The sequence below is a fragment of the Mandrillus leucophaeus genome, unplaced genomic scaffold (genome assembly GCF_000951045.1).
Source record: "Mandrillus leucophaeus isolate KB7577 unplaced genomic scaffold, Mleu.le_1.0 Scaffold130, whole genome shotgun sequence".
In the NCBI taxonomy this organism is placed as follows: Eukaryota; Metazoa; Chordata; class Mammalia; order Primates; family Cercopithecidae; genus Mandrillus; species Mandrillus leucophaeus.
In genome coordinates this window covers 3,551,640-3,564,999 of record NW_012101255.1, presented here as the reverse complement: position 1 = coordinate 3,564,999, position 13,360 = coordinate 3,551,640, and the positions used below count along the sequence as shown (strand labels likewise).

Here is a 13,360-nt window from a genome sequence, read left to right as displayed (position 1 = left end):
TTAAGCACTTGTTATAGCCCTTTTATCTTATACTACCAGAGCCAGTAGGTAATGTTTAAAATCTTATACATCATAAAAATAGATAAATGCCTTTAATTTCTATTTTAAATGTAATTATAAATCCAATCAACAATTGATGTTGGACCACAGCCTTTTGAGTATGAATCCACTGGCTGGATTTCCAAATTGCCATGGTACATGAAGCATTTTCTACCATTTTTAGTTTCAAGTATTTTAAAATGGGGTAAAACTGGATTCTGCTTTCATCCTTGCTTTTTACATTTGTCCAGTCTTTTAGTTTTCTTACCCATACCCAGTTTAACTGCTTTTTGGCTGGCGATGGGTTGAGGGGAACAACTAGCTTTTTTTTTTTTTTAAGTGTTTCTAATGCATTCAACCTAGCTTTCAAATAAAACCAGAAGTCTTTTACACTCACAGTTTATTGACTGCTGAATATTTAACTAAATTACATAATTACCCTAAGTAAAACAAAACAGATTCAATGACCACTGCCACTAGCCTTTGGTAAGCATGCAGCTGATCATCTGGTGGGACAAAAGCATAAGGTTGGTTAGAGAATAGCCTCCTAGCGACAGTCTTCTACCGTGTGATAAGCAAGTATGCCTATCAGCTAGTTTCACTAGGCAAAAACTGGTTAAGAGTTATTGTATGTGTGAAACACCATGTAAATTACTCTACCTGCATTATCTCTTTTAATCTTCACAACAACCCTAATACATAATTATGTTAATATTTGTGTTTTGCCTTTGAGAAAACTGAAACATAAAGATAAGTGTTTTACAGAAGGTTACATAGCTAATAAATAAAAGGACCAGGATGGGAACCCCAGGCATTCTAATAGGTGCTTTACCATGTCATCACAAGTCCAAGGCCATAAAGGTTAATTTTCTACAGAGCACTAAGCTCCAGTTTGGTCCAGGATCACAAACTGTACCTTGGCATCTTGACCTGTCATCTTCAAAGTAAGTGCTATGGCAACAAAACATGGGATATTAATATAAATCTACTACTTGGAACAATTCAAAGGATTGATAAGAAAGCTCAGTGACTCCAAAGCATCAAGTCCATACATTTAAAGATAACCCAGACAAATATACCTGTATTAGTTTCCTATTTCTTTGATAACAAATCATCACAAGCTTAGTGCCCTAAAACAACAAAAATATATTATCTATAGCTTATAAGTTTGACACAGGTCTCACGGGGCCAAAACCAAGGTGTCAGCAGGACTGTGTTCCTTTCTGGAGCATCCAGGGAAGAATCCATTTTCTTACCTTTTCTAGCTTCTGGAGGGCACTCACATTCCTTGACTTGTGACCCTTCTTCCCCCTATCTTCAAAGCCAGTAGCTGCATCTCCCTGATCATTCATCTGTAGCCACATCGCCCCGACTCTGAACTTTCCTGCCTCCTTCTTCCACTTTTCAAAACCCTTGTGATCACATTGAGCTCACATGGATAATACAGGCTGATCTCCCTACCTCAATAAAATGAGCCTTGGAGCCTTGGCACAGCTTTGAGCCACAGTCAGTTCCTGTTCAGCTACATTAACTGTTTTGTTTTTAGTAGGCGTTTTCACAAGGTGATGTGACTCAAAGTTTGATTTGTATGAGAAATCAGTCATGACTGAATTGCATAACTGTCCCCAAAGTCCATGTAAATGGATTTATGTAATTATAAATAAAAATAATAATTACAGCTATATCAGAGGTCCTTTAGTCTTGTAATAGTTGAGTCTAGTAAGTCTCACCAAATTCCACACACAAGGTTCTAACATATGTATACATGCCTTTGTTACAGAAGGTAATTTAAATACTATAGTAACCAAATTCAAGGTAATGGACAAAAATTAATTTTCATTAAAGCTTTCTATTTTGGGCTCCTCCTGAATGTGCTGTTTTAAATGACTAGGACATTAAAGTGATTGTTTCAGAAGAACTATCAGCACCTTTTTTATGTGTCATGTTCATCCAGACTATCCATCCAGATAATGATATGTCTTCCAAGGTTGTTACCCCTCCATGTGGGATAGGCAATGAATTTAACTGTCTTTTGTTCTCTAAAAGTTTTATAAGTTTTTATCCAACATATGCATGTAGTGGAAAAAAACTCACAAAAGTGCTTTCAAGCACTCACAGTGGTGTCTAAGCCACTATTAACTGAAAAAGCTGCTGTATTTAAAAAACTGCTAGCTCCTTTAAAGACTTAGAAAACTACACTGAAACTCCAAAAAGAGCTATGAATTAATAAATTTCTATGATTATAAAACATAAATTCTACAGTAAGACAATTAAAATGGCAATATTAATAGTATACCCTTTATTGAATACCTATGTGTCTGGCCCTTTGCTCGTATCATCTCATTTCATCCTTATAACCTGTAAGGTAAGTTAATCTTTTTACTGATAAAGAACTGGATGGCAAAGGCTAAGCAACTTGCCAAGCACCGCAGAATGTGGTAAATGCTGGAGATTTGAAGCCCAGTGTGACTCATTTCGAATCTGTTTTTATTTGCTAATATAGTTAAACATTTGAGTATGTTCTCATGTTTCCATTTTTATTTAAGACTGAGTTTGAAAATTTTAGTAGTGAAATTTTTCTGGCATTAAATATTTCAAAACTAGCATTTGGTTAGGTAAAACACTGATGTAATTATGATTCTTATTAAAATATTTTGCAAAGATAATCAATGTAAACAAATTTGTCATCCATTTTAAACTATCTAGTTTAGGTAAAATGTGAATTACTTAAATTGAAACTTCAGGTCCTACAACTTGGATAAGTAGATCCTTGAGTCTGATGCAAAAGGCATCATTCAAAGATAAATACATCAAAAGGCAGTAACTGACTGAGGACTAACTTGAAAAGTTTGAAAGGTGAAAAAATAGTTCTCTACGTATTTTCTGTTTTCAGGAGATGAGTATGATGTATGTGCCATTTGTTTGGATGAGTATGAAGATGGAGACAAACTCAGAATCCTTCCCTGTTCCCATGGTATGAGTAATTACATACTGATTTGAATTTACATGTAGTAATTTATATTTAGGTTCCATATTCCAGGGGAAGAGACGGAAAATAGTTACTGGCACACCGTAAGCCAGGCCCTGTACTAATTAGTGGTCTCATTCAAGGATGGAGGTGTATTTATAAAAATGTATAAACTTTCAGGCCAGGTAGAGTGGCTCACGCCCATAATCCCAGCACTTTGGGAGGCCGAGGCAGGCGGATCACAAGGTCAGGAGATCGAGACCATCCTGGCTATCAGTGAAACCCCGTCTCTACTAAAAATACAAAAAATTAGCTGGACATGGTGGCGGGCACCTGTAGTCCCAGCTACTCGGGAGGCTGAGGCAGGAGAATGGAATGAACCTGGGAGGCGGAGCTTGCAGTGAACGGAGATCACACCACTGCACTCCAGCCTGGGCGACAGAGCCAGACTCTGTCTCAAAAAAAAAAATTTATAAACTTTCTTCCCGTCCCTACATGATACATACAGAACACTGAATATGGCAAGAGATTAAATATAAAAGTATCAACCACAGCATACTAAAGATGTATATTTTGCTTCAACAGCTTATCACTGCAAGTGTGTAGACCCTTGGCTAACTAAAACCAAAAAAACCTGTCCAGTGTGCAAGCAAAAAGTTGTTCCTTCTCAAGGTGACTCAGACTCTGACACAGATAGTAGTCAAGAAGAAAATGAAGTGACAGAACATACCCCTTTACTTAGACCTTTAGCTTCTGTCAGTGCCCAGTCATTTGGGGCTTTGTCGGAATCCCGCTCACATCAGAACATGACAGAATCTTCAGACTATGAGGAAGATGACAATGAAGATACCGACAGTAGTGATGCAGAAAATGAAATTAATGAACATGATGTCGTGGTCCAGCTGCAGCCTAATGGTGAACGGGATTACAACATAGCAAATACTGTTTGACTTTCAGAAGATGGTTTATTTCCCTTTAAAATGTTTAGGTAATATACTGTAATTTGATTTTTTGCTCCCTTCAAAGATTTCTGTAGAAATAACTTATTTTTAGTATTCTACAGTTTAATCAAATTACTGAAACAGGACTTTTGATCTGGTATTTATCTGCAAGAGTGTACTTCATTCACTAATAATAGACTGGTGCTGTAACTCAAGCATCAATTCAGCTCTTCTTTTGGAATTAAAGTATAGCCAAAACATTAAAAAAAAAAAAAAATCCTCAGTATAGCTTGCAATTAAGACCTAGATCACAGTATTTAAATGTTTTGTGTTTTATACATGAGGTCAGTGCGACAGCCACCTAGCATGAACTAACCCAGCTTCCACCTCCATAAAGTTACCTAGAGTTGTTGAGTTGGAGTATGTTCTGGCATTTACCTGACCTGCCAATCATTAGGGAGAGGCAACAAGGTAACTCAGCCTTTCCTCCTCCTATCAGCACAAAGAAACTCAAAGCTGTATTCATCCCTTTCTGTTCCAAAGCAGTCTTATCCTGACAGAAGCGGTCGGTCTATACTAGTGCAGATTTCAACACTTTTTTTTTTTAAATGTTTTAATTACTATAGTGTTATGTAGAGATTTGATTCAGCAGCTAATGTTTCTGAACTTTACTTATTAATTTTCAGTGTCCTTAAGGGTTTTGTGGTGTTATCAAAGCAAAAAGAAAATGCTGCATAAAAATACCAAACTTCAGCAACTGTTAATACTCAGATCATATACCTCTTAATAAATAGCATCTTATGCTAATTAGCCCTGCTAAACTATGTACAGAGGAAATTGTTCAAGTATTGGATTTGAAAGTAAGTGACTTATGTTTAACAGAACTAATGATGTATTGAAACACTGTATTATGAAAAGCTAAATTATATACATCATTGTAACTATGTAGAAAATGTAGACTAATGTATAATCAAAATGCTAAGGATTTTTATATGGCCTTGTATGAGGGGAGTTTGAATGTTAATAAACATGTTTTCCACTTTAAGATCCAGTAAATGTCTGTTCTACCATTTACTTACCATATTAGTCTTATTTATATATATCCTATAAAGGGATAATGATTGAGGTCAGAGAAATCACATCACCTTAGAATTTTATACAAAGTAACTGACCATTCACATGCAGTTAGGTAATCTCCCAAAAAGTTTAGACTGCTGCCAAAATTATTCCAAAAATAAACAGTGTACATTTTGGTACCCTGTTGTAAATTATGGTATATCGAGGGAAAATTTCACTTTCCGAATTGCCTTTTAAAAAATGTTCATAATCAGGAAAAAATAGGTATTTCTACTTTGGAAAATAAATGGTTGAATTCAACATCCGCTATCTGATACCTCATCCCTCTTCCCCTTTTTTATAAAAAATTAAAGAACCACAGGCCTGAGAAACAGGACATCAAAGGTTACCATGGTAGTTAAGCAAAGTTTGGAACTGGACATAATTGTATGGCCCTAACCTTTTTAAACCTGCTTGGTCATTTGCATAATTTTCATTTAACCTAAGTGAGGGTGTGAGGACAAAACGTTGGGCTCAGTATCTGGCGCATAGATGTGCAATAAGTAATAGTCTTCAAAATAATTATTAAATAAAAACATCAAACCTAAAAGAGTATTTTAAAATAGGAACAGGGAAAAAAATAAAAAGTCACAGTAATGGGTAAGTATGTATTAGATGTTATATTCCCTTAGTCTTTAATCCAAAGTTTAGAACAAGGACCTAGTTCCTTTATGTTAGGAGTTTTTATGGAAAAAAAAAATTTTTTTTTTGAAATTCCAAATTACTTTAATTTTATGTAAAAAAAAAAATCTACGAAGTGTCTTATTTAGCAGCACTGGCTAGGACTGTTACTAGGTTCTGTTAATGTTCACTTGAAATGTTCTGTAATTTCATGGTATAGCTTTTTGAATAGGACAGTAGGTGCAATTAAAATCCAATTTCTATTTTAAAAACATTTAAAATTTTCTTGATTACAAAAGTAACATTAAAACACTAGAAATCAAAATATAGTCACCTGGAAACTATACTGCCTTCAGAAATACATATGTAAAATACATGTATATTAATACTGTATGTATGTGCACTGTCATGTAACATGTTTATATTCTCATTAACATTCATTGGTAGGCATTCTCATGTCATTCTTCAATGACTATTTTGTCCTATGGACTTAAAATCATTTATTCAAACCATACCCCTTAAGAAGCTGAACCTTGTAGATGTTTTCCAAGTTTGGATGGCTTAAGTAATGCAGTGTGATGGACATTCTGGTATACAAATTTGTATAGCTTCATTTCCATATGCAAAATTCCTAGAACTAAGTACAAAGCAAAGTATACCTGTATATATTTCCCTAAGTATTTTTCTAATGAAATTGTGGGTGGAGGGCCAATGAATAGTTTCATTATATACTATTTTAGTGATACAGTCACCCTTTACCACCTTCTACCCCCAACCTCCTCTCTGAACACACACACATACACACTGCCCCCTCACCTACTTACAGATTAATTCATTAACAGTTTCAGAATTTTGGTCACTGCTTTCTATAATTGGTTACCCTAATAGTTCTTTACAAGTAAAGTGTGAATGTGTATTATTGTAAAATCTCAAATCATCACAACTCAACCACCAAATTTTCATTTGCCCAATCTTTTGGCCTTAACAGGTCAAGAAACTGATACCAGGTTTTTATTATAGTTTTACAATTTCTAGGTTATGTCCAACTACCAAAATAGCCCCAGATCCTTTATCTTCCATACTTTTACATCCCTGTGTATGTACAACCATATTCACAACCAATGCCTGACAACCAAAGAAAACTTTCATTATGCATAGTATAAGGCAGATTAATTCCTATTCCCTAACCCAGTTTCTCAAAAGGTAGCATAAACACCACTTAAAATGCATCAGACTGACCCAGTGATTGTTTCTGAAAAGGGATTCCTGGGCTTATGGACTCTCCATCTCCAGGATGGAACCCCAGAGTCCATAATCTGCTTTATAACCAGCTCCCCAGTTTTACTGAAACCCACTAACTTTTGAGCACCCCGGCTCTAAGCATCTGCTTGAGTTGTTGGTAATAATGATTTATCTAAATAGCCCTAAATTTACATATTTACCAAACTTCAATACATCTCAGGGATTTTATGGCCTCTGGGATTAAATCTATTACATAGCCATGGTCAACATGTCACTACAAAGCCAAAAAGTGCAAAAGCATCCCAATTACCTTATATGCTGCCTAACAAAAGTCTTCTGCTCTTATGTAGGAGGGCCCCAGTTGGCTGACTTCAGCCTGCCAACACAGCCTCCAAATCTAACGTCATACGACATTTCAACACGGAAAAATCCACAATAGTGCAGAAACTCTTCTTGGTACTCCCTTTGCTGTTTATTAGATTTCACATCTAGAAACCAGCAAAAAAAGGAAAATACTCATTTTCTAGCAGATGTCAGTTGCTTCTCACATACGCCTGAAGATGAGCCTGAAATGACTCAAAACTATGTGTAACAGATCAAAGCCCATTAAAAAGAAATTCCCAGGCACTAATTTTATCTGTAATATTACTTGAAGTAGGTCATCACCTGAATGTTAAAGTTTTATGCTTGCGGCCGGGCGCAGTGGCTCACGCCTGTAATCCCAGCCCTTTGGGAGGCTGAGGCGGGCAGATCACGAGGTCAGGATTCGAGACCATCCTGGCTAACATGGTGAAACCCCGTCTCTACTAAAAATACAAAAAATTTGCCGGCGTGGCGGTGTGGCCTCTAGTCCCAGCTACTCGGGAGGCTGAGGCAGGAGAATGGCATGAACCCGGGAGACGGAGCTTGCAGTGAGCCGAAATTGTGCCACTGCACTCCAGCCTGGGCGACAGAGTGAGACTCCGTCTCAAAAAAAAAAAAAAAAAAATTTTATGCTTGCAGCAGACTTTGGCCTATTCTGTGTATTCCCACTTTGTCAAAAATCAGTTTTTAACAGTAAGCCAACAATTTATATAAACAACAGGAGCCTAGAGTATTTGGTTGGAATAAATTTATTTCATCTGTCTGTAAACAAGGTGTTTAATAGTTATGGCATTTTTTTAAATGCATATTAAATCAGATGAGTTAGACTGTATCCCAGATGTAACAAAGTGCAGGGAAAGAAATGGACAAATCAGCAACAAGATTTGTTTTTAAATCTGTACATTATCCACAAGGCCCAAACAATAGAAGCAAATACTAGAATGTCCCTAAAGTAGTGCCATTCGAAAGAAACCCTTAATAGGTCGGTTAAAATCCATCTCACAATAGCAACGGTTCATTTTAACAATAGTATGGCACAGAATACATATGAAAAAAATTCATCACAAGACAGCCAAGTCCACAATAATGCAACTTCATATAAAAACTCAAGCTGCAAATAAAAATTGGTCCTATGAAGAACAAACTGGACACACTCCAGATGGTTATGTTGGGATACCTAATGTCCATAATGGCAGCCTTTTACAATTTTACTAAAGAGTAGAGCTGGTGTGCAAAGAAAAAGACAGGAATAAAAATGTGAGCTATTGCAATGATGGAATGTCCCTGGGGAGTCAATCAGTATGATTACTGTAAGGTCATGGGAGGAAGTGCTTTTTGCTCTTGTTTTGCCATTGCACTCTTCATATGTCCTGTAGACACTATGAATAAAGGTTTGTCTCAAGTGCAACAACAATACTAAAAGCAAACTACTGCAGCTCTCAATAGCTCATCAACAAAAGGGATATTAATTGGTTAAAAAAAAACAGGCACTGCATAAAAAAAGATGGAAGCAAACCAAATGCCTATGTGCGAAGGGAGGTGGGGCAGGAAAAAGAGAAGAGTGAAGGAAAGATGCATGCACTTTTTCCTCCCAACCATGCGCTACAAAAGGAAGACTAAATGAGCCAAGTAAATGCTCAAAGTGCTGAAAAGACATTGATCAGAGATTGTACAACCGGCACCTTGCTTAATATTAACTTATTTTAGTAATCAATATCCCATTAATTGCTAAGACAAAGTGATGCCCAACTTGGCATGCCCCCTCCCCCCAATTTCAAGGTATCATGCAAATCATTATTGTGCTGCAATTATGTTGCCAGATAAGGGTTGGTTACATACAGTGGTTAACATACAAATGATCCATTGGGCAAACAGGAATCATGACATTAGAAAATAGGTAAAGAAAAATTAGCTACCATCTATAGTTTGGTAGCATTGTGACCATAATTAGGGTTGTTGATGAAGACAGTTGCTAGGTAGATGGGGAGAGGCTGCTTACACATCAGACCTCCTCAGGTATAAAGCGAGTTCATATGCTTTCTTGTTAAGTGTGCCTCCGTGGACACCTTCCTTTCCCATGACTATAACCAATGCTGGAGTACACAAGGAAACAAAACAAAAGTGAACAGAATTATTTGGGGGGGGAGGGCAGAAAGAAAGACACCTTTCCCCACCAACAGAGGGATACAAAGGAGACACAGGTTCATACCCCATCACCCTGCATTGCTAATAAAATTTCCAGAATTAAGACTTAAGCTTACAGCTAGGAAAGTTTAAGAGCAATTTTCCCCTAATACTTAACAGTCTGCCTAGCAGCTAGAACCCAGAGTCTCTCAAGTATTTTGCCATTGAGTATGCCTTCTTATTCAATCCGCCTCCATGGACCCCTTCTTTTCCCATTACAAAGACCAAGACTGAAAGAGAAAGAAGAAAAGTGTTTCAAAAGAAGTGTTAATCAAGAAAGTCACATAAGTTTTAGCAGACAGAACCCCGATTAATAAGTTAACATTAAGTTAGTTTTCCATGAACTGCCAAGCACTGAAATCAAGTAGGTTTCCAAAAAGAACTTTCAAACTAGTAATATACTAAACAGAAAATAGTAAACTTGAATGCATCTTGGAAGCCCAATCAATGCAAGCAAAAGTTCTATACAACTATCTTTACACTAACTACAGGGAAAAAAAAAAAAAAAAGGTGATCATTTGTCTTCTATTTTAGGGCAAAAAAATTCTGGCTTATGTCAAGTACATGTTATTACTTGCCCCAAACATATAAACTTAATAAACTCAGGGAGTTATTTACTTACAAACTCTCCCCAAATTTTAACATGCTTGACAAGTTTAAACTATTACGTTTTACCAGTGAGGCTAAATGTATCTCTTATTTCCAAAGGAAAATGAAGATCAAATTTTAAGTAGCATACTCAGTATCATTCAGAAAAGGCCAAATTAAATTATTTAAGGTGTTTGCTTACTGATAACTTCACCGTACTAGCCTTGTTTTTAATTGCGTCTAAAAAAATAGGTTTACGATTTCTAATCGCTCTTGTATAATACAATTCAAAGGTCTATAACCCAAAATATATGTATATGTCAAATTTTATATTCACTACCACTAGATGTCAGTAGTGCTGTAGAGTATAAAAATATTCTGGTTTTTTTTGTCTTGTGCTTGACGCTTCTTTTTAGCATATAGTGCAGCTAAGGTTTAAAGAGATTTGTCACTATTTCAAAGTCATCTAATTTTCTTATAAATACTTAAAACATCAACTCACACCAGAATTACGAGTAACTTTTAGGATAATCACAGGGAGCTGGTAGAGCCACAGCATTAAATTACAACTCAGGGCAGCTTCAAGTCCCCTCACATGGTAGAGCTGTTATTAAAATTAGATGTGCCAAGTCAGCTATGTGAGGCTACAGAAGCACTCTATATTTACAAAATATTCGTATGCGTTAACCCATTTAAATGTATTTGTAAATCAATCAGATGTCATAATAAACCTCAATTTCAAAAGTTTATTTTGAAAAAGTAGGGAGACTTAGTACAATTAAGAGTTTCTATAATGCTGACAACAGTCTGGAGACACCTGAATTTTTGGACCAAGTATACAAATGAAATGTAATTTCCTACTTTTCAAATCTAAGTCTCAGACACACAATTTTTGAAAATATTTCAGTGAATGGACAACTTACTCCAAAATCCTCATCTAATTATCTTTTCCCCAGCAAAGTTCCTAACTGAAAAATGAACTGATGTTAATTTTTACTTCTTTATGCTGAGTAGTGAAATGGTTAGAATACAAGCAAGAAAAAAAGAAAAGAGATCCAAAGGTCAAACACAAACTGCAAAGGACTAAAATAACCAAGTGATTCCAACAATTTAACAATCTGAAACACCACAGGATTATCATTTGACATGCCAAGCAGTTTAAGAGACTTTTAAGTTTAATAAAGCTGAAAGTGAGTTGATACGAATATTCTACCTTAGAACAAAATCAGGATCTAAGAGGGCAGGTTGTAGATGCTGTAGAGTAGGTAAAACTAAAGCAGTGCTTCTCCATAGTGCTGGGCAGTTCACAAAAACCACCTTAATAGCCATTATGGACTAACTTTTATTCAAAATGTTAAAAGAAACTGCTTAATAAGTTGTAATGTGGCATGCAACTTTTAACCAAAAGAATGCCTTACTTACCTCTACCAGCTCTGCCGACAGCAACATTGTATGTTGGCTCCCCACCTTGACTCTTTGTCCGGATGTCCATTGTGCAGTCACCATCGACGTATAGACTATCTCTGATCACTGAGCATTTCTTCGCGCCAAGAGTCAAACCGTTGGTAAAGAAACCTTCCCGGTCTTTTCCTACAATCATATCTATTTCTATTGGCTGCCCCCCACCAGAAAGAAAAAAAAAAAAAAACACATAAAGTTGTAGTTAATTCCTTTTAGGGCTTGATGTTAACAGGAAAGGCTGTGTGCTATGCCAGACAGCCACATTTCACTAACGTAAAACCAAGATTCGGTCTTTTCTTAATAATTACTTAATTCTATATAATCACATCTTTTACATCAGTTGATTTGATTTCAGTTAACGGTGTCATCTCTTAACCAAGACCAGTCTATATAAAGAAACTCTAAATAATTGATAGTTGACACTAGACAAAGTGCAAACTTAAAGAGTTATTTATAAACTGTATTAAGTCAGCTGGTGCCTGAAAGTGTTCACGTAATGGTAAAAATTCAGCTATCAACTCTTTGAACACAGCTGGTCTATCATATTCAGTCCCATTACAGTAAATCATGTTTCATCACATTTAAAGTTGCTTCAAAGTCTCCCAAAATAAAGCCTGTTCTTTGATTTGTTCACTTCTCTGCTTGGAATAACTATATACCTGATGATATGGACTTCAATCCCTGAACATCAGTGCTTTTCCAAATTCATATTTCCCTCCTATTTTTCTAGCCACGACTCCTGTTTCTTTCCAACCTCCCTTCCCCTCCAATCTCAGTAATCAGTTTTCTTTCTGGGCAAACGCAAAGTGGATTCTGTCTACAGCACTGCGGTAGGCAATAGTAAAACAGAGAAAATGGAGGGAGATTGGGAAAGAAACTGAGGTAGCCACCAGAACCGGAAAGGAGAAAACGTGCATTCTAACATTCCATGAATAAGAAGGAAGGCGTCGCCCCCATCAGAACTGCAGAGTCATAGCAGGCCCCAGCCATTTCCAAGCACACTCCCGCAATCTTCCTAGTCAGACAGCGGGAACTCACACACAAAGACAAGAGGACTGCAGGAAAAAAGTTGATGACCAGATGCCAATTCCCTACAAGAATTGTAGTCCACTGCGGGTATACGAGACCTTAAAGTACTAGCATCAAGGACTGAGTTCTAAAGTCAGACTTTAAACCACGTTAAGTGGCAAAAGAATAATTAGCACCCATAATAGGGGACCTGAATTTTGGTGTTTAATGGGAAGGGAGCGTGGTGCTAAGAAATTAAAGGAATGGTCTCGTATTTAATACAATTATCATAATTTTAGAAACAGCCTTGGGCAGAAACAGGCAAAACAATAAGCTGGAGGCTTACTTGCAAATATTCCCCAAACATACTGCAACCAACTCAAAACCATCAAGTCTCAAGAAAATTAGGCAATGTGAAGCATAAAACTGCATTAGTTCCTTTACTGCCACCACTAAAGAGGGAGGGACTTGGAGAAGTGAAGTGTGCTCCTGGTCTTCGCAGATAATTGAAAGCCCCCGAAAAGCACCCCTTTTTTGAGCTATGTTGCGTAACTGGGGATAACCGTATATCGATGAATCTCCATATGAGAAGGAGAGAAATCAATGGCAGTTCGCCATCTTGAAGAATTAAAAAAAAAAAAAAAAAAAAAAAAACAACCTATAGAGCTACAGCTGAAGTCGAGATTCACGAATCCACCTACGCGGTCGGCGCACATCTCTCGCAAGCCCCAGAGGCCTGGACATCGGCAAACCTACGCAAAGTCGCTTCGAGAATCCCGGGGGCCGGGTCGGGGCCACCGCCTCCCACAGCCGGAGGCGCGGGCGGCTC

At 36.9% G+C, this 13,360-nt stretch overlaps 2 protein-coding genes across 3 annotated transcripts in view; one reads left to right on the top strand and one right to left on the bottom strand.

The window, feature by feature from the left end:
- Positions 1 to 4,999, top strand: part of RNF13 (ring finger protein 13) — a 162,036-nt gene extending 157,037 nt beyond the window's left edge. For both annotated transcript variants that reach the window (XM_011972770.1, XM_011972771.1), the window contains 2 exons: positions 2,933 to 3,013; positions 3,593 to 4,999. In XM_011972770.1, the coding sequence (XP_011828160.1) occupies positions 2,933 to 3,013; positions 3,593 to 3,957 (446 nt within the window). In that variant the 3' untranslated portion in view covers positions 3,958 to 4,999. The remainder of the gene's footprint in view (positions 1 to 2,932; positions 3,014 to 3,592) is intronic.
- Positions 5,000 to 8,021: 3,022 nt separating this feature from the next.
- PFN2 (profilin 2) lies at positions 8,022 to 13,247 on the bottom strand. Its single transcript, XM_011972808.1, has 3 exons — positions 13,233 to 13,247; positions 11,485 to 11,677; positions 8,022 to 9,383 (listed from the first exon to the last, which is right to left on the bottom strand). The coding sequence occupies exons 1-3, from the start codon at positions 13,245 to 13,247 to the stop codon at positions 9,286 to 9,288; spliced, it is 306 nt and encodes a 101-aa protein (XP_011828198.1). The 3' UTR covers positions 8,022 to 9,285.
- Between the last annotated feature and the right edge of the window lie 113 nt (positions 13,248 to 13,360).

Coding starts and splice junctions, on each gene's coding strand:
- PFN2 (XM_011972808.1), bottom strand. Junction 9,384..11,484: donor TGTCGGCAGAGCTGGTAGAG/GTAAGTAAGGCA, acceptor TGTGTACTCCAG/CATTGGTTATAGTCATGGGA.